The sequence below is a fragment of the Herpailurus yagouaroundi genome, unplaced genomic scaffold (assembly GCF_014898765.1).
Source record: "Herpailurus yagouaroundi ecotype Mexico unplaced genomic scaffold, PumYag 200, whole genome shotgun sequence".
Lineage (NCBI taxonomy): Eukaryota > Metazoa > Chordata > Mammalia > Carnivora > Felidae > Herpailurus > Herpailurus yagouaroundi.
Window position 1 is genome coordinate 4181169 of NW_024412431.1, and position 25896 is coordinate 4207064.

At 55.4% G+C, this 25896-nt stretch overlaps 1 protein-coding gene across 5 annotated transcripts in view; it reads left to right on the forward strand.

The window, feature by feature from the left end:
- Positions 1–1469: 1469 nt before the first annotated feature.
- NFIX (nuclear factor I X) overlaps positions 1470–25896 on the forward strand; it is a 70080-nt gene continuing 45653 nt past the window's right edge. The window contains exons 1-2 of one of the 5 annotated variants that reach the window (XM_040450083.1): positions 1470–1918; positions 2943–3474. In XM_040450083.1, the coding sequence (XP_040306017.1) occupies positions 1916–1918; positions 2943–3474 (535 nt within the window). In that variant the 5' untranslated portion in view covers positions 1470–1915. Of the gene's footprint in view, positions 1919–2440; positions 2572–2942; positions 3475–25896 lie in introns of those variants that run through there. The other 4 variants (XM_040450086.1, XM_040450082.1, XM_040450085.1 and 1 more) reach the window with 4 other exon arrangements.

Below are 25896 nucleotides of genomic sequence, written 5' to 3' on the forward strand. Positions count from 1 at the left end.
CCCTGGGATTGGCTGTTGTGTTTGTGGCTGCATGTAGTGCTTGTCAGCGGAGTGCTGTGACAGGAGGCTATTTTAATAAACTGTTGCAGTTTCCCCGAGCCGAGCTGCATTGCGTTGGCATCCCTCGTCACCGCTAATGGAGCGTGCGTGGCTGGGTGTGGGCTGAGGGAGGCGGTCGAGCTCGCTGGGGGCCTGGGGGTGGGGGTGCACCTCGTCTGGGAGTGCTCCCGCCGGCCGGCGGCAGCCAGGCCCCGGGGAGGAAGGGGTGGCCGCACCCTGGGCGCCAGGTCCCTGCCCTGGAAGTGCGGCTGGCATGGACACTTTCCGAGCTCTCTTTCTTCTTCTCTTTCTATTCATAGCACCGCAGGCTCGCGGGTCTGGCCAGGGAGGAAAACTTCCACTCGCCCCTGTGCGCTCCATAAATAAAAAAAGAAATAGAACCAGAAAGAGAGTGTGAGGGCCTGAGAGAAAGAGACTGAAACCAAAACACAGAGAAGGCGCAGCTGCTCTCCCCAAGGCCTTCTGGGGCGCCCGCCCGAGCCAGGCCTTTATTTATTTCTTTTTCTGGCTTAAAAAAAAGAAAAAAAAAAATCCGTGTCTTCCTCAATCCTAGTCCCCCCAGCCCTACCCCCCCACTCCGAATTTGCTGGCTGGCTGCTGCCAAATGGACCCGAGTGGGAGCCTGGAATGAAAAATTCATAACTGCTGGACTTTGCTTGTTCATTAGACGTGAACTTGTCGATTGGGCAAATTGTTTTTGGTCTCCAACTGCCGGGGGCTCTCCCCACCCTCCCGGCTCGCCTGGTTCCCTCCTCCCCTTGGACACAGCCATTGGCTGCTCGAGGATGTCTCATTGCCAAATAGGTGGATCCTTCTCTCTCCCTCTCTCTCTCTCTCTCTCTCTCTCTCTCTCTCTCTTCCTTCCCCCCCTTTTTACTGATGGGGATTGAGCATGAAAGGGAGAGAGAGGGAGTTTGAGAGAGAAAAGCAAAAAAAAAAAAAATATATATATATATATACATATCTCCAAAATCCAACCAGCACACACACGCACGCACGCACGCGCACACACACACACACACACACCACACTCGCACACACTTACACACACAGCACCATCCCATCCACGTCCTCCCTCGCTCTCTCCCTCTTTCTCTTCTTTCCTCCCTCCCTCCCTTACTCCCTCTCTCTCTTTTGCACGCGTCTGCCAGCGACGGTCTGCAGCCGGTCCGAACTCGTCCTCTTCCCCGGGAATCTGCGAGCTCCCCCTTTGCCTGTGATCAGGCTCAGAGGCGGAGGGAGGCGGCAGAAGTTTACATCCCTGTGCCGCTGCCAAAGCCGAAAGCCTTTTTCTTCAGCTGCCGCCTTCCCCCTCCTGGTTTTTGTTTTTGTTTTGTTTTGCACGGGGTGGGGGGGGGGGTGGAGTGGGGTGGGGGGTGGGGTAGGGTGTGCTGTGTGTTGGGGGTGGTGATTGGGAGGTAGGTTTTGATTTTGAAATTTTGCATATTTTCCTTCTGTCTCTTTTTTCTTAAACTGAAAGAGGATGCACAGGAGGCGAAATTGAACATTTTTTTTTGTTGGCTTTTGTTTACCTGGCGTGTGTGGCAACCGGCTCGCTCCCTCTCTCTGCTTGCTATCCCTGACCTTTCTTTCTTTTTGCTCCTTTTCAAAAAAAATATTAATTTCCCCCTTCTGTGCAATGGAGCGTGGAGGGGGGAGGAGGGGGAAGGGTTTGAGAATCCACCCAAGCCCGGCCCCTATTCCCCAGAACACCAATAATAACCCCCTTTAAAACATTTACCTTCCTCCCCTGCTCCTCCCCCTCCCCCCTCCCCCCACCCGCCCCCAACTCACAACTCTGTTGAGTCCAGAAGCTCAGAATCGGGCGTTGGGCTTTGCCGGGTGCTTCAGATCAATGGTAATTATTTAATTTTTTCCAGTTTTATTTTTGTAAACAGAAATCAATTATTATTTAAACTTCAAACAAGCAAACAAGCAAAAAAAAAAAAAACCAAAAAAAAAAAAAAAACCAAAAAGCGAGAGCCCAGCCCTCTGTCACCTGAGTGGGAAAGAGGGTGAAGGGGTCAGTGGGGAAGGGGCTGCAGGACGCCCCACGAGGCTTTTAACCCTAATGTGGCCGAGGCAACCACCTTATTTGTGCTAACAAGAAGTGTTTTGTTCCTTATTACCGTGATTAACATTAGTATCGGTGTCGGTAACAAAGCTGAAATCACATATTTAGGATTTAGATCTGATTAAAAAAAAAATGCTGGGGTGGATGTTCCAATTGGAGCAGGAGAAAAGGGAATGAAAACAGCGTGGGGAGGGGACAGCCAAATCCGGTTCCTCGCTGGCTCCTGGATGTCATGTTCTCTCTTTTTGGGGGTGGCCAAAAATCGACCGGTGTCGGGACACGAGGCGGCCCCCGCGCGCCTCGTCTGTGCGTCCACGGGAGTCCGTGCAGACCCGGACGCCGCGCCACCGGGGCGAGCTGACGGGAGTTTGCGGCTGCGATAGACCATGGAGATGTCATGGGCGCGACAGAGCCTGGCGGGGATACCAGCAGCGTGTGTGTGTGGACGGCAACGTTGTCTGTGCGCGCGTGTGTGTGAGTGAGTGAGGGAGAGAGAGAGAGAGAGAGAGAGAGAGAGAGAGAATAGGTGTGTGCTCAGGCTCTGGGTGCCTCTGTCTGGCTGCTGAGGCTGAGATGGGAGCGAGCGACTGGCTCGGCTGGCGGTGGCTCCAGACCACACTTTCGTAGAACAATCACGAGAGAAAATTGTCGTGGGAGGGGGGGAGGAGGAGGAGGAGGAGGCGGCGGCGATTTTTTTCTTGTGCCCCCCTTCTAACGCTTCTTTTCTCCTTTTCTCTTTCCCCCTCACCCCGTCTTCCCCTCCTCCCGTCCTCCCTCGCCCCGCATGCTCCCGGCTTGCCGCCTGCAGGATGAGTTCCACCCGTTCATCGAGGCGCTGCTGCCTCACGTCCGCGCCTTCTCCTACACCTGGTTCAACCTGCAGGCGCGGAAGCGCAAGTACTTCAAGAAGCACGAGAAGCGGATGTCGAAGGACGAGGAGCGGGCGGTGAAGGACGAGCTGCTGGGCGAGAAGCCCGAGATCAAGCAGAAGTGGGCATCCCGGCTGCTGGCCAAGCTGCGCAAAGACATCCGGCCCGAGTTCCGAGAGGACTTTGTGCTGACCATCACGGGCAAGAAGCCCCCCTGCTGCGTGCTCTCCAACCCCGACCAGAAGGGCAAGATCCGGCGGATTGACTGCCTGCGCCAGGCCGACAAGGTGTGGCGGCTGGACCTGGTCATGGTGATTTTGTTTAAGGGGATCCCCCTGGAAAGTACTGATGGGGAGCGGCTCTACAAGTCGCCCCAGTGCTCGAACCCCGGCCTCTGCGTCCAGCCACATCACATTGGAGTCACAATCAAAGAACTGGATCTTTATCTGGCTTACTTTGTCCACACTCCAGGTAGGTCACTTCCAAGCCCGGGGCCCCCCCCCCCATTTTATTTTACTCGCTGGCATTTGTTTTGTGTACGGTTCCTCTTCTTTCCGAGGGATGCAGGCAGTAGGCCTCACGAGTGCGCCTGTCCTGCCCAGGGCTGCAGCGTGTCTGATGTTCCCTGTTCCCTTCTTCCGTTTCCCTCCACGCTCTCCATGCTCCCTCTTTTGCTCCCTTGCCACGTTACCTGCGGGGTTGTCGGGCCGTCTCCGTCTTTGGAGGACTCATCTTACCCCAAAGGCGCTGCAGGTCTCAGGACTGGGGCCAGGCTGCCCCAGAATTATCCACCAGGGTGAGAGTTGGTGATGAACACTACTGCACACAGACAAAAATCACTCGTTGCTCAGATTTAAAATGAGTCAGAAGAGGCACCGGGAGCCAGGTGCTGGCTTGCCTGCGGCTTCCCCGCAAGTCCTGGGGAAAAGCGGGATTTGGCACAAGCCGGGTGGGCAGCGGTTCGGTGGAGAGAGGGGCGTGTAAAAGCCCGGGTTATGAGCCAGAATGAATAGAAAAGAGGAGAGAAGGCAGAGGTGGGCAGATTCTGGGGCCCAGATGCCCAGTCCGGAGCCGGAGCCGGAGCCGTTTGGGCTGGGATCGTTGGGATTTGACTGTCGGAGAGTAGGAAAGTCATTTGACTTCACAGAGAGTGAAAAGGCGCATGAGATTCCTTCCGCTCTCCCCTCCGAGGCGAGGCGTGCCGGCTGAAGTGGGGAGACCCCAGGATGGATGCCCACGGCCCCCCCACCCCTCTGCTGGGAAGCGGAGAGGCAGTCCCCAGCACAGGCATGTCCGGGAGTGGCGTAGTTGCAGCAGTGGTCTGAAAGGAACAAACAATCCAAAAACTCTGTAAATTTCCCTTTTCCTTTTGTGTTCCAAGCAGTTCCACTTCTCCGCTTTGCTTTTCCAGTTTTGCCCAGCATTTTGGGTCGGGGTGGTTCAGTTCTCTTCCTCCGTTCCTTCCCCCCACCCTTTCCCTTTTTATAATTTCTTTCCGCTTTTGTTTTCTTACAAATTGAAACAGAGATGGCTGGTTAATTTTTAGCCTCCACTCAGCTACGCCCAATTTACTGCCGCCTTTGAAACCTAAACGGGCGGCACTCTGTGATTAAGCAAGGCAGAAGTGTGTTTACATTATGCCCAACCAACTTGTAATGAGAGGGCTACCAAACCTTTTTCTGTGTGTGTGTGTGTGTGTGTGTGTGTGTGTGTGTGTGTGTGTGTCTTCCTTCCTGTTCATTCATAAAAAAGAAAAGCAACTCACTTTTCTGCTGTGGTCACTCCCTTGCCCGTTTGGGAAGTTGGGAGGAGTCGTATGACTTAATCCAGAAATGAAATTTTGGGGAACTTTTAGCATTGCGTCGGGAAAGTAACTTCCACTAGGATTAGCACTGAGGGTTTCTATGTTGGCGAACTCTGGGGATGAAAAGGTGGTATTTGAGGCCTCTCTCCTTACTCACACTCTCTCTCATTCTGAGAGGTGGCTTTGATAGTTTGTTGGAGGCAGTGGACATCCCCCTCCCACCGCCCCCACAGCCATTCCTCCCTCCGTGGATCTTTCTAGGCTTGCACTTGGCCCGGTGTGACTATCGTGACCCCTCATGAAGAAACAAGATTTAAAGTTATCCTCTCATTCTCTGTCTCTACAGCAAGTCGGAGTGGGGAGGGTGTGTGCCTGGTAGTGCTGAAGGGAGCTTGGGGGAGGCTTGGAGCCTTGAGTTTGTGTCTGTCAGATAGATCCTCTGCAAGGGCATTCTGTACCTTCTGATTTTAGAACTAGGGCCGCTGAGATGGAAATCAATACTCACCTCTCTCTGGCTTCCTCCTACCCTGCTCTCTAGCTAGATCCCTGTAGCCGAGCTGTTTCCCTGGACTCTTTTATTTTAGGCCAAATTCTTTAAAAAAAAATTTTTTTTTAACATTTATTTATTTTTGAGACAGAGAGCATGAACAGGGGAGGGTCAGAGAAAGAGGGAGACACAGAATCTGAAACAGGCTCCAGGCTCTGAGCTGTCAGCACAGAGCCCGACGCGGGCCTCGAACCCACGGACTGCGAGAGCATGACCTGAGCCGAAGTCGGCCGCTTAACCGACTGAGCCACCCAGGCGCCCCTATTTTAGGCCAAATTCTTGACGGCTGCCAGCATGAGGCTAAGGTAGGATGAAATGTGTGTGAGGAAGGAGACCGTTTCTGGCCAGCCTCCTGGCTCCTGGACTAACCAGGCAGGTGTCTGTCGTGAGAAAGGAGGCATCCCCGCCCGCCCCCCAGCTATAATGAGATCATTTGCCCAGGAATATGAGTGAATTCATTGCCCCATCGAATGCGGCTGCGGCCATGTCTGTCCCGGCTGAGGTCTAGTTCCTTGATAAAAGCTGAGTGGAGAACTGGGGATATTTCAAAAGAATTCGTCTATACTCTAGCTCCCTGGACTCCAGATGGTTTCGACGAAGGTAGGATTTCTTGCTGGAATTGCTTTAATTCACATGTGCCTTCCTGAAGGAGTAGGGGTGAATTGGTGCAGCATGGGCCTTGGGTAGATGGTCTCAAGATAGTGAGGTGCAGCCACAGCCTTCTCCCCAAGCCACCTCAGTTGGCTAGAAAATGTCTTCTTCTGGCCGAGCCCCCAAACAGCATGGATCTGACAGCACAGCCTTCTCCTGCCCATGCTCCCTCCCCCCCCCCCACCCCTGGACATGCTCAGCAGGGTGCCCCTTGCTCCTTCCTCCTGGTATAAACCAGGAGCAGGGGCTAGGGTGGCAAGGTCTCAGCTGAGAGTTGCTTTGGATTCTTAAAGTACGTTTCTTCCCCTAAGACTGGGTTGAAGGACGCAATCTGGGCCGAGCTGGCGGTGCCGGGTTTGGTGACAAGTGAACTTGACACGGTGGTAAGCATGGGGGCGTTGCTTTACCTCCAAGTGCCATCATCATCCGTGGCCCTCTTGTGTTTTTGTTTTGCCCCACTTGAAGCTTCGAGAGGTGGCATGGCTGGGGAGGAAATAAAGGACATGTGTGCGTGTGCGTGTGCGTGTGCGTGTGCGTGTGTGTGTGATGTCGGGAGCTCCACTCCCAGAGCGTGGGGTCCAAAAGACCGCCCAGGGTGTGTTACGGCCTCTTGAGCGTGGCCTTCCTGCTGGGAAGGAATCTTGCCATGCGTTTGTGCCATTCGGGAGGGGAGGTTGAGGCAGAGTGGGGTCAGAGAACCCGGCCATGGGGAGTAGTGGTGCGTTCCCGGTGATGTCCTTCCATCCAAAGAGGTTGCCCGAAGGCAGGTGGTTGGAGATATAGGCGAGCGTGGGTCTAGGAGGCCTCTGCTTGTGTGTGAGGAAGGATGGCTGAGCTGGTCCAGAAGTGCTGCTGGGCTATCTCCAGAGCTGCTTCTGCAGGGCTTTGAAGGTGATCTGGTATCTTCGGACCTGCCCTAACCTAGGCTTCGGTCCTAGAAGATGGAAAAAGCTGGGGCGCCCGTCTGACTCAGCCTGTAGAGCATGTGACTCTTGATCTTGGGGTTGTGAATTTGAGCCCACAACGAGTGTAGAGATTCCTTAAAAGTTAAAAAAGAGTCTGAAAGTAATAAAAAGCTTCACCGAATGGAAATGTCAGCTTCTCCCTGTCGGATTCCTCCGACAGGCCCCAGTGGAAGCCCGTGAAGTCCAGATACTCGGGTGGTGATTCTTTTCTTTATCTCGGCTTGTTCACGATGGAGAAATTCACATGTAGAAGGAGCCCCCATCACCAATGCCGGTAGTTGCTGACTGACTTACGGTCAGGCTCCACTCACTCATCCATACCCCCCACTGCCCACCCACGCTGGGTTGTTTAGAAGAAAACCCAGGCATTGTAGCTTTTCATCTGTAAATATATCTGTGCATGTCTCTAAAGATGAGGAGTCTTGAAGAACGCAACCACGCTATCACTATACCTAAAAATAATCAGCCGTTTCTTCAGCATGGTCAGGCTAGTCAGCGTTCACATTTCCCTAATTATCTCCCAGTTTTGTTTGTCTGGGTCAGGATCAGAATCAAAATCAGAATCAGGTGCACACAGGGGCGCCTTGCTGGCTCTGTTGGTGGAGCATGGGGCTCTTGATCTCCAGGTCGTGAGTTCAAGCCCCATGCTGGGCGTAGCGCTTACTTAAAAGAAAAAAAAGAAAGGAAGGAAGGAAGAAAATCAGGTGCACGCATTGCGACGGGTCGATAATGTCTTTCAGACTCACAATCTCTAGGCGGTCCTCCTCCACCTTGGTTTCTTTTCTGGCAGTTTTTGGGTTGTTGCTGTTGAAGGAAGTGGGTCATTTGTCCTGTAGGGTTTCTCCATCTGGGCTCTGCAGACTGTGCTCCCCTGGGTTGTTTGTGCAACACTCTGAAAGGAGATTCTGCCTCCCTCCTCGCCTCCGGGTCCTGGGACGGCCGGACCTTACCTGTCGCAGGAAATGGATTAGCACCTAAGGATTTGTCTAAGTGAACTTTTCTAAGCGCACCGTCACCCTTCTCAGGTGTAAGAGTTCCCTGGTTTTGCTCTCTGCTTCAGACCTCGGGGCTTTGCAGTGAGTCCTGGTTTTCAGGTCCGAGGGAGGACTCTTCCTCTGGGCCCTTCCATGGTGGTACAGGGTGTCGTTCGGCCATGTTAGCCCTGCCAAGATGCAGATGATGCCAGCGATGCCCCTAAGCCTTTGCTGGACCCTCGGCCCATCTGGTGGCTCTGGTGGCAGTGCATGGGAGAGACCACAGGAGCGCCAGCCGCCTTCCTGGGGGACTGGCCCCTAGCGCAGCCTCTGGGCCACCTCACCCACTGCCTCTTTTTTCAAGGCCCAGAAATGCCACTGGTGTGCGTCGTTGAGGCAGCACCATCTGGTACCAGGGCTGGCGTAGACTGCAGGGCCCAGGAACCAGATTCGTAAGACTCGCGAGAGGCGCGGATCATCTTTTAACCCAACGTAAGGTCCCCTTTAGAACATCCTGGAGGAGGTGTCACTGTTGTTCACAGGTCAGCTTTGGCCACCGTAAAATTCTTCCGTTCGTCCAACCCAGAGAATGGTTAGAGGGTTGCAGCTAGCCTGTAAAGATACCAGCGCATAGCAGGCAGGTTTGCTGTTGTTAGGATCTCATGAGCCCAAGGCTGCCTCCCTGTCGCCTTTACCTGTCAGTCTCATTTCTGTCAAGGGGACAACTCAGGTGAGCGCTGAGTTTTCTGTGACACGGCAGCCTCTCGGATGCTGAAGCTCTCGTGGTTCCTTTCCACCCTTCTCCCCAGGAAGCTGTCCTTTCCAGGCCAACCGTTGCCAGTCCCTCACGCCTCCCGCACTGGATGCAGCTCCTCGAGCCCTTGCCATTTTGGTCACCACTTCCCGGAGGCCCTCTTAAACTGGAGCATTTGGTATGGAACACAGAAACTCCAGGCGCGATCAGGTCCTGTGGTCGCTGCGGGATTTGCAGGGCCTTCCGGCTACGTAATAATGTGTGGGGCCCGGTGCAAAGCGAAAAGTGCGGGGCTCCTAGTTCAGAATGATGAGGGATTGCGACGGGACGACAGTGAGAGCGTTAAGACCAAGCACGGGGTGCGTGTGACTGTCCAGGTTGCACACCTGTGAAGCCGGCCCGGGCCGCCTGCGCTCTGTTAATGTGACACGGGATGCCTTGCTTGGTGGGGTGGAGGGGTGACGGGGCTCAGGGATGTGACCCCAAAGAGGAGATGAGAAATGCCCAGTCAGGCGAGCTGTTGCCTACAGGCCTGGGACAGTCCTTTGGCTTGGTCTCCTTCTAGGACTCCCCTGACCATCTGCTCGTGTCACCTTTGTCCATAGCCTGTCTGCTCAACCAGTCGGGTCCACGCTGGTTGCGATGCACAGGGGTTCTCGGTGGAGTGCTCACTCTGCTGGCTGAGTTGGAAGCTATAGCTCAAGGGAAAAAAAGCATCACCCTCGTCTGAGCTTGAACCAGCGCTGTGGGCTGTGAACAAGCCAGAGGGGACCTGGACGCCCTGAGCATGGGGACCAGCTGTGCTCCACCACCCGCCCAGAGGAAAGGGGGCCACTCTGCGGCAGGAGGGCCGGGGTCCAGACACGCGGAAGGACTTCCTGAGGATTCAGTTTACTTCTTGGCATTGCTGGAGGGTGGTCGAATTTCCTTTATTCACGAAACACGCGCTGGGTGAACCTACTGTGAGCGAGGCCGTTCTAAGAATGAGAGACTCCCGCATTCGGCTGGCAGGGTTTGGGTGAGGGCCTCGTAGTGACTTCTAGAAGATGCGGTCCCGTGGGCGTTGAGTGTGCAGTGATCCGTGCGGGGAGGGAGGGAAGACCCGTTGGGGCTTCACCAGGGGCCGTGAAGAGGGAGGCAGGGCCCATCTCTGCCGCTTTCTAGTGCTGCAGAGACCTGGGGTGCCAAGGAAGGGTTGGCCAGAGGGCCGTGCCACGGTCCCCCTCTGTTCTGGTGTCCGCAGCAGCTGTGTGGAGAGGACACAGCTGAGCATCCCCTTTTCTGCCCAAGGGAGAGGGTGGCTCCCTCCCCACCCCTTTTTCTCTTTGCCCCATCAGTCCCACCCCCCACCCCTGTCTCAGGAGCTGCCACGCTTCAGTTATCTTATCCTTCAGTGTCCGATTCAGAAGTCCTTTCAAAGGCCCCAGCCGTGTCAGCGCGGTGCTCGCACAAAAGGCCTCTTTGATTTCTTGTTTGTTTTCATTTGCCAGTGGAGGGGGAGGGGGCTGGAGAGAAAGAGCTTCTGGGTCTTAAAATTTTTATTTGGGTTGCTTCATTCTCAGAGGGGTCGGGTCCCTGGAACTCCTTTCTGAGCTGGGGGCTCGAGGCGACGGGCGGTCTTCTGGGCTGACGCAGGAAGTGGGGGCTGCCCCCACCAAGCAAGAGGGGGAAGCGTGGGGGTTCAGGATGTAGTCGTTGGTTCACCTCGGGCCTGTGCTAGGCCAGAGGGTCGGAAGGGGCAGGTCAGAACCTACTGCTTGGGCAGGGAAAGGTCCGACGTGCCGGGGACCGAAGTACATTCCCCTGGTAGCCACGTCCCCTGTAGAGGCCTTTGTCACAGCTGTAGGATTGGAGTGGTCCTGAACCTTGACTTTGCTGTTTTCCCTTTATCGTCCCAGATTCTGCTGTTTCCCTCTCGGTTGGATGGGAAGGGAGCGGGGGCCCTTCTAACATGCGGACTCCTTGAAAATCCTTTACGTACAGACTGGCCTCCCCACTGTCTGTCGGGGCGTGAAGTAGAGGGGTGACCGGTCTACCCAGCAGCCTGGTGTCCTGTGGGGCGAGGCCTGGGACAAGCCCCTGTCTTCGCAGGCTTGCTCTCTTACCTACCCCCCCCCCCCCGGCCCTCCCCTTACCTCTTGCCTCTCTCCGTGATGGTTTGTGAGACCGCTGCAGCGCGGGTGCCCCTCCCAGGGCACAAGGCCCATGGCTCGCGGAGGACTTTGAGGACAGGGGGCTGAGGCCGAAAGGAGCCGGAGGGCCTCCCTCGCCAGCAGTCTGGGACCAGAGGCACCCAGACCGATGCCCGTCGGGGTGCCTACTTCAAGCACACGTGGGTGCAGAGGGGCAGCCCATGGGTTGTCATGCCTGTGTGGAGGCCCGACTGCCGCGGCTCAGAAGGGAGCGCCGAGAGTGAGTGTTGGGCAGGTGGTCACGGGCGTCAGCAACAGGGAAGCGTGCCCACTGGGTGAGGGGGCTCCGCAGGGCCTGGTTGGCAGACGGGAGGAGGAGGCTGGGGGGCTGAGAGATAGATAAATATAGCTGATGGCATTTCTGATGATAGGTTTTTCTTGGCACCAAGGGCACCGTGGAAAACAGCACGACAAACGCCGGCCCCACAGGCCGCCGTCGCCATTTTAAGCATGTTTGAGCCGAGGGGTGGCTGGCGTTAGAAGAGGGTCCCAGCAGGCGGAGGGGCTGCGGCAGGGAGGTCTGGCTGGACTCTGCCTCGCCTCCCCCCCCCCCCCCCCCCCCCCGGGTGCCTGTGTTTTTGCCTCTGTCCGGATGGCTATCTCATAACTGATTTTCTGGTCCTCTGGGAAGTACAAAAATATTTTGGGGTTGCTAACTGAAGGGGTACCCATTTGTTCAGGCTCCCGACAACCTCTTGTTCCCTGTCGATGCGGGGGGGGGGGCACACCCCTGCTCTCCATCCCCTTCTTTAATTCCATTTTTTCCACCGAAGGCCCCGTGTGGCTAAGGCATCGTGCCGAGTCCTGTCTGTGTGTTAAGCACCCAAATTCTCACACCGATTCCGAGTTTGAATCTGTGCTCCTGGCTGCGTGTGTGTGTTTGTGCTCAGGTGACACACAGCGGGGGATCGGTGCAGTGGGGGATCAGTGAATCAGACCCGGGGGCCTGGGAGTCTTCCTGGAAGATAACCTGTTTGAACCCCATCTTGAAAGGACAGTGAGGAATTAGCTCGTTTTCGTCAGCTGGCTGAGCCTTTTCAGCCGCCCGAAGCTGATCCCCTTTCTCACAATGGTGGAGTGATATAGGCAGGGCAGGTATTATTATCCCCACCGTACAGAGAAGGGAACCCAAGTACAGAGATGTCACGGCACTGAGGTCACACGATGAGTTTCCAGCAGAAGGACCCCAGGATCCAGGTCATGGAGCACCTCAGCTGCCACCTGTGGGCCTCGCTGCTCCTTGAACTTCGCGGGGATGGCTGGCCTTGGCAGAGTCTCAGAGGAGAAAGCTGTGCGGGTCCCCATGGTCTCCGTTGCTCTCTAGGAGCTGAGACGGTGAGGCTGGAGCCTAGCCTGTGGCTCGGCTCAAGGGCTCCCCCAGCTGCTGAGCACGTGGGGTGGAGACAGTGATCGGGCACCTGGCCTGTCCTTGACACTGGCCTCCCCACCAGCTGGCCCCCTGCCTCTGACCCAAGAGGCAGCACGATACGGGTTGGGCCCACTGGATGCCTCCACCCTGCTGTGGCCAGCCCGGCTTCTTGGCACCTCTCCCCGGAGTGTGGGGAAGGGCAGGTAGAGTGGGCAGGAAGTCCAGGCCTGGGGCCAGGCCGCTCGGCTGGATCTTGGGATCCCTGATCCTTGCTGTGTCACGCCCTTTTCCTGGGAGTCTGCTTGGAACTGAAGTTTGAAATAAGAAAAGTGAATGCAGTTGTCCCAATTAACCAGATGATGGCTGGAAGTTTTGCAGTAATCTGCCCTACATTGTCTTTTATGCTCCTGCACATAAACTCTCACGCTTACCCCCTTTCTTAAAGTTTGAAAACTTTGGATCTGCGTGCGTAAAAACTCTCCCAGCACGTGGAGGGGTTGGGTTATAGGAGAGGCTAGCCCATGCTAGAGATTTTCCTGTTTCCGTGGCTGGCAAGATAGGGACGTAACCTCTTAACCACTGATAACAGCTCCTGTAGAGCAGAGTTTTCCAACCACAGCTCTCTCGGCCCTGGGGCCAGATCATTCTGTGTTGTGGAGACCGTCCTGTGCATCGCGGGGTGGTTAACAACATCTCTGGCCTCGACCTGCTAGATGCCAGTTGCGACGCTCCACCCCGGGTGTGACAACTGAGATACCTCAGGACATTTCCATGGGGAGAGAATTGCCCCAGCTGAGAGCCTCTGGCTGAGAAGAAACAGAGGGATTCAGGCAGAACATTGCTCGCCTTCACCTCTTGCATGGCAAGTCGCATGGCCACAGAACCTCTGAGCCCTGGCTGTTCCCCTATACGTCCTATGCCATTTTCCCTTTCTGGGCAGCAGGACCCTGGGCTGAAGCCATCTGGGGGCTCCTCTCCCTCCTGGGAATCATGAGCCCATCTGAGAGTCTCCTACCGAATATCCCTCCTCATATCTCGCATCATGGTCTCTCCATGTGCTGAGGCCACTGATCTGGGGACTAGAAGAGGGGGGTCTGCTCTCCAGTTGACCCAGGCCTATGTGGCGAGCCAGCGGCTCCGTCAGGCCCATCCCAGACCCCAGAGAGCAGCAGACATTTGTTTCTGCAGCGTGGGATGCAGAGACCAGAAGTGTCGCCTGAGCCTCAGCGCTACTCTTTTTAAATGATGTATTTGATTTTTTTTTTTATTACAGTAGTAAAACACGCTCTTTCTAAAAAATTCAAACAATAGAGAAATGAGAGAGACAGACAAGCTCCCCAAATAACCCTCCTGAGCCAGAGAGAAACTCACTTCTCAGGTCTGTGTAAGTGCTTCTCATTTCTTTTCATTAATTCCTGTATCAAATAACTTTTAAATATGGAGATATCTATTTTAAGAGCAGATGGTATGTTTGGGCTAATTGCACCGGGTCCAGGGAGTGCCACCGTGGTCTTAACTTTTCCCATTCCCTGCCCGTTCCAGCAATGTGTCCCCCATCACCCCAGGTGCAGAGCCGGTATCTGTCCTCTTTGACCCCTCCCCCGCCAGGTGACAGTTTCTGCTTATCCTTCCGGGAGCATGATGACCAGCAGGACGTACGTTGGTATCTGAGCAGCCAGGATCCTGCTGTGGGCATTTCTGCTGGCAGTATAACACCGATGGTGGAAGTCAGGGCCTGAGGCCCAGCCCCTGCTGAGCACCACCCCGCCAAAGGCTCAGCCACCATGGGGGTTGGGGTGTGGCAGGGGCACTGAGAGAAGGAGGGGCGGATGAGAAGTGGCCTGCTTGGCTGTGCCCCGCTTGGCCCCGGCCTCTCTTCTCTGGAGCCAGCTTCCCAGCTCCTTCCTAGAGGGCCAGAGTGATCCTCTGTGTGGGGTAGACTCTTCAAGTAGCCTGGCATCCTAGAGGCTTTTCTGGACCTTCCAGTCTCCTTCCAGGGTTGGTGGTGGCCTGCTGCCTTTTTCCTTTCTTAAAGGAAAGGGGGTGAAATGTCCCTCAGCCTTCCAGGATTCATCCCATCATAATTCTTTGTGTCGGGCTTAAAGATATGGCAGAGAGGAGAGTGTCCTCTCCAGGCCAGGGGCAGGGACAAGACTGGAAGGAATCTGGAGAGAGCTTTGCGGCTGGGTCAGCCGGTCTAGGGGAAGCTGCAGATGACAGCCGGGAGTAGGGTGACACCTGGTGACTCTTCTGGACTGGGCAGAGTGTGCAGAGAGATCAGGAGATCCCCGGAGGTGGCCTGCAGGAGGCTGACTGAGTGCAGCCTTTGAGGAGTGTGTCCTTATTATATCCCCATTAGCGCATAATTATTATATAATGGGTGTTATTGCATAATGGCAGTTATATAACACGTGGCCCAGAATACGGGGTGTGTGTGTGTGTGTGTGTGTGTGTGTGTGTGTGTGTGTAATAAGTGTATATTCTCTGGCTATAAATAGCTGCCAGCCCTGCACTGAATCTGTGGTCACACCAGAGGCACCTTATAAATACCCAGCAGTGGGCTATAAATTTCTGAGTGGTGACGTAGGCAGACATGATACCTAGTTAGGAGGTGGTGGGAGGGACTTTCAGCCCCACCCGGCCACATGACATCATTGTTTCCATAGTAATAAGAACGCTCCCTGGGGGACCAAGCAAAGAGAGGCCTTTAAAGGGAGGAGGCAAATGGATAGGAAGCTGGGAGGGGGTGCTTTGCCTGGGGCTGACCAGGGTGGGATCCCCTGGGCAGAGGCCTGCTGGAGTAAGACAGGCCATCTCCCCGCAGGTATAGGAAACGCGGGGGCAGGAAACTCCATTTTCTTTCGTCTCTTCTTCAGAGGGTTTCAGGGCGCGTCCTTGTGTGGCAGGTTGTGCTGACTCCGCTGCCTGTTAGCGAGAGAGCCGGGGGAGCCACATGGTCTCTCCATCCTTCCCTCTCCCAGGTGACCTCTTCTCGGCTCTGGGGCCACTCGCCGAAGGGGAGTTGAACAGGGGCAAACCAGGGCTCTGCACCCCAGTCATATCCTCCACGGGGCCGGATTGCTTCCCCTACCAGAGGTTTTAGGCCAATTTTGGCCTTAGTAATATAAGAAATATGTGAACAATTTGGAGCGCATCTCAGCGAGCCTTGTGGAAGTCATGGCACTGGGAGATGGCGCCCGGGAAGAAAGAGGAGACACGGAAAGTGTTTGGCCCCAGAAGAAGCTAGGGGGTGGGATGCAATCTATTTATGTGTCTGAGACGTAGTAGTTTCGTACTGGGTGGCGAAGAGCTACTCTTCGAGTTCCTGAGGGTAGAGGAAGAGATCCGTTTGCTGGCAGGTGGTGGGATTGAGGTTAGCTGGGAGGAAGGAAGGATGAGTGACCAACTTGTCACAGTATGACCGGTAGTTTTCTGATTTCAGCACTAAAGGTCCCTTGTCCCAGGAAATCCTTTTGTCCCTTGCAAACCAGGACGGCTGGTCATCCTAGAACAATGGTTTTCAACCAGGGGTGAGTTTGCCCTCCAGGGATCCTTTGGCAATGTCCGTGGACACTTTTGGTTGTCACAGCCAGGGGAGGATGATGTTGGCATCTAGTGAGTCGAGGCCAGGGCGCAGGGTAGTCGATAGTCCCTCAACAAGGAATCGTCCGGCTCCAAATGTCACTAGTGGTGAGACGGAGAAGCCCGGTGTTGCGGGGGGTGTGGTAAGCAGAGCTTCTGGGTCTCCTCAAGTCCTCCCGTGCCTAGCAGAGAGCCCCTTACTTACCCCGCCTCTTCCCTGCATTTCTTGCAGCTCTATTTTTTTGTGCTTTGATTGGTTATGTGCCGGGTTCTGGGGCCCGGAGACTTTTTTCTAGGGAATCCTGGGGCTTCTGAGAGGGTCCTTCCCCCTCTCAAAGCTCAGAGGCTTTTGCAGCTAAGACCGTGCTGAGCATGAGGCCTGCTAGGCAGCACGGCACTGGTGTGGATCTTTTGCTTGTTACTAAAAAATAATAAAAATGGAAAAGCCATTAAATAGCCATCCCTGGTTGCCTACCAAAGAGTTCCCGAGAGGCAAAACCTGCCTGCTTCCCTCGCCTTTCAGGCAAGCTCTTCCCGTGTAGGCCTGGGCAGGCCACCGTGGCTGCCGGCCCTAGGGGTCCCCTGAGTGTGCCAGTCCCAGGGCAAGAGCTTGTTTCCCCAAAAGCCCACTCCCAGACCCGGCAACAAGGGCAGGACTCTGCCACTCAAATGTAACACTTTGCAAACGGGACAGATGAGGAAGCGCTGAATCCTATTCTAGCATGTGGGGTTCACAGAAATCTGGTTTGCCTGATGTCATTGGTGGCAGATTGAACGTTTTGCCTTCATGCGTGAAATGTAATCACGAGAGTATATAGCACTTTCTCTCTCACCTGTGTTTCGTGCCTGTTTCGTTTACTGCCCGGCTGTGGCCTGCCTGGCGCCCTCTGGCCCCGATCACATGCATAGTGTGGCCAATTAGGTCATTGTTTCTGCCGGGAGGGGGCCCACAGACGATGGCCAATATGGTGGTTCCGTGGTCTCGTCTGCACCGGGTAGCTGGCCAGAGCAGGAGGATCAGCTGGGCTGCAGGCTGCCCCTTATGTGTGTGTTGAGCTCAACTTTTGAGTTTGGACTTGGGATTGAGATAGCTAATGAGCACGGGCTGGGGAGGCAGGGCCCACAAGTCTGTAAGCAAGGCCCTGCCTGCTGCGCCACGGGGAACTCTGTGGGGAGCAGTGCTGGCTCCAAGCACAAAGGCCGCTGCTCCACGGAGGAGTAATCTTCAGGGTATTGCCAGCCCGAGAATATGGCCAAATGAGAGGCCCCTGCCCCGAGGATGGGCCAGATTTCTCTCACTTATTTATGGTATTGTGGTTTATGAAGCGGGCCCGGCACACGGATCTCTGGGCACAGTTTCAAATACAAACATTTCTTTTAAATTAAACAACACATGCAGTCTCTCTGTCTCTCTGTCTCTGTCTCTCTGTCTCTGTCTCTCTCTCACTCTCTCTCTCTCTCTCTCTCACACACACACACACACACACACACACACACGCACACACACACCCGGTCTGTTCAAGCCGTGCTGCTGCCCAGGAGTATTCGGCCACGTGGGTCAGTAACTGAGGATGATGATTCTGAAGCCACCATTTAATATTAGATTTTGTAACTCAGAGATTCATTAATATAATTACTCAGATGCCAGCCTGGCTTGGCAAGGTCTCTTGAATTGTGTTCCTCTCCGACAAAGCGCTCTGGCTGCAGGGATGCCCCTGGTGTGCCAGAGCCCCACTCACTGGTTTGCGGACTGTGGGCAGAGGCATGTGTTGGCCTCCTTGGCACACCCTCTCTGGGAGAGGCTGGGCAATCCCATGGTGGCAAGTCCTGCCTTGATGTGTCTCATTAGGAGACAGGCACCTCTGGAGAGTCTGCGGCAGAAGTGAACAGTCAGCTGGGCGAGGCCCCATTTGAATGCAAGTTTGACCCGGGCTCGGCGGGTGGCCGGGTAATTTTGCTCCCCTGGGACACTTTGCGCTCATTTTGTAGGTTTTTCTCGCTAGGCTAGAATCTTGGAACTAGGACTGTGTTGTATCTGCCTTTGCATCGGTCTCTTGTCCAGTGTGTAGCTTTGTACAATCCCCAAACCCATTTTGAATATTGAATTACCTTCAGATGGGAAGTAGCCGACTGCCTATCCTTGGGATGACACAAAGGCACCGAATGGCATACAAATCAGAGAAGGGGCTGATGAAGGAAGGGACTGAAGGCAGGGGAGAGTGGCCGGTGTGCTAAGCAGCCATCACGAGGGGAGAATTCTGACAGATGAGGAGTGGTAGAAGCTTCTGGAAGGACAGCTGCAGGCAAGTGAGAAGCTGTGGGTTAGTGGGTTGAAAGGGGTTCGGTTTCTCAAAAAATGTATATATTTTTTTGCTTTATGGCCATTGACATATCAAGAAGATAGGGAAAGAGCAGCTGTCTTCCTGGCCCTCTCCTTCCCCTGGCCCTTTGTTAGAGGGGCCCCTCTGGGTGGGTCACCGGCCCTGGTTCGGCCGGCCCGCGCTCTCTGGCCTGCCTTCTGTCTCTCTGGCTGGCCCTGCGGGACCAGAAGGGGCGACCCCCCCCTCCTGGCCTTGCGGCAAGCACATGGTCCCCTGAGCCCGTGGCCTCTGCAGAGGCAGCCTGTGGGGCTGCCGAGCTCACCCGTGACAGGATCTCCTCCCGTGTCAGATCCTCTCCCCCCCCTGCTAACCTCGTAGATGCCCTGCAGCGTAGGTTGGGAGGCTGCGGGGCCCGGAGCATCCGCTCCCGCTGGCGTGGAGCTCAGGCATCCGAAGTGTTTGCCTTTTGCTCTCCCCCTCGCCCCGCCTCCTCTTGCTTCAGAAGCCCTGGCCTCCAGGCCCCTGTGTGGAGGCAGACTCGTGGCTGCTGTTCCAGCCCTGTCTTCGGGAAGACCCCTCTGGCCTTGGCCTCCCCGGCCGAAGATGACCGCCGTCCCCCAGCTGGTACCTGTGCTCCCGGCTCTGGTGGCTGGATTTGGTTCTTAACAATAAATTATTAAAGGAACGTGAACAGTCTCTCGCACAGTGGCACACGCACAGTCACCTTTCTGGTCCAATCCCAACGTCTCTTCCGCCGCTGCTGCCCCTTTGCTGGCCTCAGACCTCAGAGTGGGTCCCATTCGTTTTCGAGGTAATTCCCAGGTCTTCCCTCTCCGCCTGAAGAGTCTCCAGCCACCTGCTTCCTCCTTTCCCTGAGCCTCTTTCCTTAGGCCCCACGCGCCTGCCCGATACATTCTAGGAGGCCCCTTTCCCCTCCAGAGTCCCCCTTGTCTAGTTTGGGGGTGTCACGTTCCTCCTTGATCTGTGTCGTTTGGCCTAGTGTCCACGTGAGCATGAAAGTTTCATGTGAACACCGACGGACCCGCAGTGCTGTGGTTTCCCATTGCCTCGTTATGTTCTTCTACGATGTGGGGGGCGGTCACCTACATACAGTCTCTCATCCATCCGCTGCTTTAAAAAAAAAAGATATTTTCCCGATTCTAAGACTCGTGCACATTCATCATAAAAACACCACACAAGCACAAAGTCTAGAGGGGTCAACAATTATCAACATTCTGGGGCGCCCGGGTGGCTCGGTCGGTCAAGCGTCCGCCTTCGGCTCAGGTCATGATCTCGCGCTTCGTGGGTCCGAGCCCCGCATCGGGCTCTGGGCTGACGGCTCAGAGCCTGGAGCCTGCTTCCGATTTTGTGTCTCCCTCCCTCTCTGCCCCTCCCCAACTAGCACTCTGTCTGTCTCTGTCTCTCAAAAAATAAAATAATTTTTTTAATCGTTTTTATCAACATTCTGCCACTTAAATAGCCACTATTAAGCTTTTGTTGTATTTTTTGTACCTATTTGTGCACGTTTTATTTTTAAAAAATTCTCGAGTTTATGATACTAACACTTTTGGGTGCTACTTTTAAAATTTTAACACCTCTGTGTATTCAGCCGTATCACAATTTTTCAAAAACTAATTTTTGGTGGTTTACTGTCTTTTCTTAGCTGCATTTACCTTCATTTTCAACATTTCTAATGAATTCTATCCTCTTTTCATTTTGGAAATGAGAAATTACTTTTATTATTAATGTAAGAGGTGCTTGGGTTTTTAAAAATTATTTATTTTGAGAGAGAGAGAGAGAGAGAGAAAGAGCAGGTGTGTGCAGGGGAGGGGCAGAGAAAGGGAGAGACAGAATTCTAAGCAGGCTCTGCACTGTCAGTGCAGAGCCCGATGTGGGGCTCGAAGTCATGAACTGTGAAATCATGACCTGAGCCAAGATCAAGAGTTGGATGCTGGGGTGCCTGGGTGGCTCAGTCAGTTAAGCATCCGACTTCGGCTCAGGTCATGATCTCACGGTTCACGAGTTCGGGCCCTGCATCAGGCTCTGTGCTCACAGCTCGGAGCCTGGAGCCTGCTTCAGATTTTGTCTCCCTCTCTCTCTCTGCCCCTCCCCTGCTCATGCTCTGCCTGCCCCCCACCTCAAAAATAAATAAAAACAGGGGCGCCTGGGTGGCTCAGTCGGTTAAGCGTCCGACTTCAGCCAGGTCACGATCTCGCGGTCCGTGGGTTCGAGCCCCGCGTCGGGCTCTGGGCTGACGGCTCAGAGCCTGGAGCCTGCTTCCGATTCTGTGTCTCCCTCTCTCTCTGCCCCTCCCCCGTTCATGCTCTGTCTCTCTCTGTCTCAAAAATAAATAAATGTTAAAAAAAATTAAAAAAATAATAAAAACATAATTAAAAAAAAAAAAAGAACCAGATGCTTAACCGACTGAGCCACCCAGGTGCCCTGTTATTGGTGCTTGTTAAAAAAAAAAAAATACAGGGGCCCCTGGTTGGCTCAGTCAGAAGAGCATGTGACTTTTGATGTTGGGGCTGTGGGTTCAAGCCCCGCGTGGGGTGTACAGATAACTTTAAAAAATACAAACATGCTTTTTAAACTGCTGCGTGAGACTTGAGCGGGCCAGAGTTGATGTCATCCCTCATCAGTGGAAGCCTTTACGGGGTACATCCTGCTGGGGTGGACATCCTGGTGCAGCAAACTTTGCAGCTCTGTGTATGAACTTCAGACAAGACTTCCTAGCAGTTGAATTACCAGGCAAGGGGTACAGACTCTTCTTCATGTGGATTGTTACATTGCTGTCTGGCAGTTTGGTTCCCACAGACGACACATGAGGACTTTGTTCATGCCGCCCAGAGCCCCAGAAAGGCACCACCATCATTTACACACATTACACGCCCATCCTGTATATGTTACATGAGGGTGTCTTTTTTTTTTTAATTGATACAATCCACCCCATAGTGTGGGGCTCGAACTCACAACCCCAAGATCAAGAGTCGTGTCCTCTACCGTGTCGGGGTGCCCCCAGGATGTGCTTTGTATGAGCCCACCCTCCCGTCCCCGTCATAGACGTCTGTCTGTTGCGTCAGCGCGCGTGTCCCCAGGAGACATGGCGCTGTCATCCGCTGTAAGGGCTAATCTTGGACATTACCCCTGGACACCTCTGGGCTAGCACTGCTGGCAGGGGAGAGGTCCTCGGGGCCCTGGCATGGCAGTGTCCGTTCCCTCGGGCCAGGAGCTGGCAGGGGAGCCCCGGGACCGCCTGGCAGTGAGCAGGTGCTGGACACAGCATCTGAAAGGCAGCAGCCCCCCAGTGCCACGGCGGAGGCGCGGGCCCACGGTGGCCACCGGCAAGCGCCTCTAGAGCTCCCGAGGAAGCAGCTGCTGCTGACCCCCGAGGCCAGCCCGGCCGTCTGCCGCCAGCACCCTGGGCCTGCCTGGGAGGTGCATTCCTCCTGTGCCTGGAGGGGAGGCTAAGGGAGGGCGAATCCCTCACTCTGGGCCGTGGACGCTGTCTTCACTAACACACACACACACACACACACACACACACACGGACGTGCATCCTATGCCCCAGAGATGGCATCCCCCAGGGCCACACAGCCCCCGTGCCCTACCCCGGAGCCAGGACTGTCTCCTCCCCCAGGTGTCTAGGCACGCGTGCGTGAGCTGCTCTCCTCAGGCTCCGTCCCCACCGGCACCTGCCCCGTGCCCCTGCCCCTGCGTGTGCACGCGCGGGTGCTCGTTCGTCTTGAACCCGGGCCTTGTGTCACTCTCTCCCTCTCTGGCCCGTTGAGGCTGCAGGGTCTCAGACCCCCGGCGACTCTCGTCCCCCACCCTTCTGCTCGGTGCGCCGTCTCGCCCGGAACTGGACCGTCCCCAGGCACGGCAAGGTCGGAGCTTCCTCGTGACCCCTGCGGCCCAGCGGGAGGCCTGTGAGGTGCAGCGGCGGAGGGAGCCTCGGACAGGGAGGCCTTTCTTCCCTCCTCGCCGCAGCAGCTGTGGTGTGGCATCCCTGCCTCCAGGGCCTGTGGCCACGCCACCGTGGGTGGCACGCGTGTTTATGAAACTTAGTCCGTTCTTTTCCTCCGCGAGGGTTCGGCAAGTGTTACCCTGTGAGTGCCTGTGCGGTGCTTGTGTGTCTGAGTGTCAGAAGGTGGGCGTCTGTGTGTGAGTGTGGGTTGGAGGGTGTGCGTAAATGTCAGCGCGAATCACACCCTGGGGACGTAAGAGGCAACTTGGAGGGTCACCAGATTCGCCCTGTGCTTGCTCCCATGAGGACGCAGAAGCCCAAGGAGAGTGCGGTTACCTGCCCCTCCCACCCCCGCCACCCAGCGAGTGGCACCCAGGTCACCCAGGGGCACGGCCAGAGGACTCCAGGCCCTGAGCCCCTTTGGCCTGGAGCGAGCGTCCACGGAGGGAGCGTGTGCACTTGCCACAAAGTGTCAGGCCCTGCCCTGCCTGCTCGGTGCCTGAGCAGCTCCTTTCTGGGGCTCTTTGTGAACCTGCCTCGCTATTAATCTACCTGTTAGTAAAAGAGATTACAATTGCCATAATTACAGGGCGCTATGGCTCCACCGTCAGGAGCAGGGCTGAGTGAGAGGCGAGGGGTGGGGGGGAGTCCAGCCCCACAGGAAGCTGCTATTAAAAGCCCCATGTTTTGATATGGCACAGGGACAACAGCCCTTCCCGGGGCGGGGGGGGGGGGGGTGCTCGGGGGGGGGGGGGGGGGGGCCCGGGGGGAGGGGGTGGGCTGGGTTCCCACTGTGGGCTCTGGCATGACACAGGAGGTCAACGGGGCTAAGGACAGGGAGGGCAGGACGAGGGCCCCTGGCCACTCTGACCTCACGGGCCGCATGCTGAAGGAACAAGCCTTTGCAGGCCGAGAATGGAGGAGACATGGTGGCACTTGTCAGGATGGGACAGTGGCTCTTTCTGAAGGGGCTCCGCAGCCACCAGCCCCCCACTGGTTTGTGTGGACACGCAAGAGCACCTGGTGTGTGCCAGCCCGGAGTTGTGTGTGACATGCTCCTAGAAAAGGACCCGGGTGATCATATTACATAGAGGTTCTCAGCTTGTGTGTGTGTGTGTGTGTGTGTGTGTGTGTGTGTGTGAAAAAGAGAGAGAGAGAGAAAGAGAGGGAGAGATTCTATCCCCAGGGGACTTCGGGCAATGTCTGGGGACATTTTTGGTTGTCACTACTGGTGACAGTGGGCTGAGGCCAGGGATGCTACCAACTGTCCTACAGTGGACAGTATAGCCCCCCACAGCAGAGAATGATCCTTCCCCAATGTCACAGGTGTCACGGTGGGGAACCCTCAACACAGCAGACGAAAGGAATGGCAGCGGGCAAGTCAGACTAGAGGAAGGCCCTGAGGACTTCCTGGAGACCTGAGCAAGTCTGTCCCTGGTGGCAGCCCAGGCCAGCAACCCAGTGTCCTGACCCCATGTCGGGGGACCACAGGCTATGGGCGTTCCTAGCCATTTCCCTCCGTTTTCTGGCAGCAAGAGCTAGACCCAGATTGGGGTTCTCGCCCTTTCTCACTGCCCCCGGCCCACGTCCTCATCGCCCACTGAGGCATCTGGAAGGGAGGGGCTCAGATATCCTCCCTCAGTTGGAGCCTCCCAGGCCCCTCCGGGTGGGAAGGGCTTGCGCCCTCCTGCTGCCATCCTGCGAGGACACCAGCCACACCCTGGCTTCTCCGGAATGCACATCTGGCCCGGCTTCTGCTCTGAGGCATGGAGCAGAGCAGGGCAGCGGCCTCACCAGTGAACCCAAGTTTGCCCTTCTCTGGATGGGCACGGGAAGCCTTCCTCCACTATTCGCTGTTGTCCACAAAAGAGACACTGCTGCCCCCTTTCCACTTCTGTTTCCACTTTTTGCTCCCAACTTTGCCCCCCCAACCCTCCCCGCCGCCGCAAGGTGCTCCTTGGGAGGGAGGACAGGGTGGTCGAGTAGGAGGCACACTAGGAAGTGGCCCGTGGTGCTGGGCAAGGTGGATGTGGGCACTCCTCGGTCCTCCCTCTTAGGGTGCGTGCACTCCTTGCGAGCGGCCTGTGTGCGCGGAGCGGCTTCTGGTGCCCTCTCCTCCCTCAGGCAGCCGAGTCTCTGTTATTCCACAGACAAAGCGCTGAGCTTTTCAGCTGTTGTGAATTCTGTGTTTCACACCGAGTCCTTAATAGTGGAGTCACTTTGCCTGCCCCCCCCCCTCTTTTTCTGCCTTGACAGGTCCAACCTTATAATTTTACCTTCTCCCGTCTCGTGGTTGCTCCTTTCCTTCCCTCTCCCCTTCCTGGGGTTTTTGCGGCTCGTCTCTGGGAACCCCCTTTAGGAGGAATCGCTCCTGACAAGAGGGGTGGGGCTTCCTGTCAAACATTGGGAGTTGATGTTTTGTTTGGTAAAGTGTCTGTAAATAGGCTGCGAGGCATTAATTCTACACGGATCCCTGTGCACTAGAGCGTCTTTTTTGTGTCTGTGCACGTCTCCGTGCGTGTGAATGTCAGGAGCAGAAAGAGAAGAGAGGGAGGAGAGAGGAGAGGGATCGCGGCTGAGGGTCCTGGTTCCCTTCCTGCTGGGACATTGTCTTGGCCTAAATCACAGGCCCTGATCAGGAGAGGGCCCAAGGCCCAAACCCTTCGAGGGCCAAGGAGAATGTCAGGAAAGAAGCCGTTGTGTACTATGGTGTTTCTGGGCTGGCTGTTCAGAGGGTTGGAATGGGACGGTGGGCCTGTGACTCTGGGCATCTAGGATTCTGAGGCCCTGAGAGATGGGTCATGGAGGGAACTATTCCTCCCGCCCAGCATCAGCGGGTCACCTCAGATTCTCGGGAGCAGTGTTGGTCTTCTACCCGTGGACAGGGGCCCGTTTTTCCCTGGACATGAGGCTGTCTCCTAGGCGATACAAAGCCACTCCCTGTGCTTTTAATGTTTCTGAAATTAATTGATTGTTTTCTTTTAAAAAGTAACCTCTACCCCTAGCGTGAGGCTCGAACTCATGACCCCAAGACCAAGAGTCGCATGCTCTACCGACTGAGTCAGTCAGGCACCCCTTGTTTTGTTTTGTTTTAAAGTAAGACTTCTTGGGGCGCCTGGCTGGCTCAGTTAAGCGTCTGACTTCGGCTCAGGTCATGAGCTCACGGTCCGTGAGTTCGAGCCCCGCGTCGGGCTCTGTGCTGACAGCTCAGAGCCTGGAGCCTGCTTCAGATTCTGTGTCTCCCTCTCTCTCTGCCCCTCCCCTGCTCATGCTCTGTCTCTCTCTCTGTCTCAAAAATAAATAAAAACATTAAAAAAAATAATAAAGTAAGACTTCTTAGGGCGCCTGGCTGGCTCAGTCGGTAATGCCCGCAACTCGTGATCTCAGGGCTGAGTTCAAGTCCCACGTTGGGCTTGGAGCCCACTCGAAAATAAAAAAACAAATAGAGTAAGGCTTCTTGTTGCCTTATATTGGCCCCCTGTCTAAGCTTCAGGTGGCTTACCTATCCCAGGATTTGGGCTCACAGTAAACTCACTAAAAACCCCGGTGCACTTGACTTTACTAGCTCAGCCACATCCGTTTTCCCCCGCCATCAGCCTTCCAGACCGCGGAATACCCTCCCTTTCAGCTGCTCCTCAGCTGACACCCTCCCTGAATCCATTTTGCGCTGCTCTTCCCCGGCCCTGTTAGAAAATGTCGGCTCCAACCACACCGTCTTGCCAACAAAGGTGCAGAACGATTTTGGCTGCTTCGTCCAGGAAATAAAT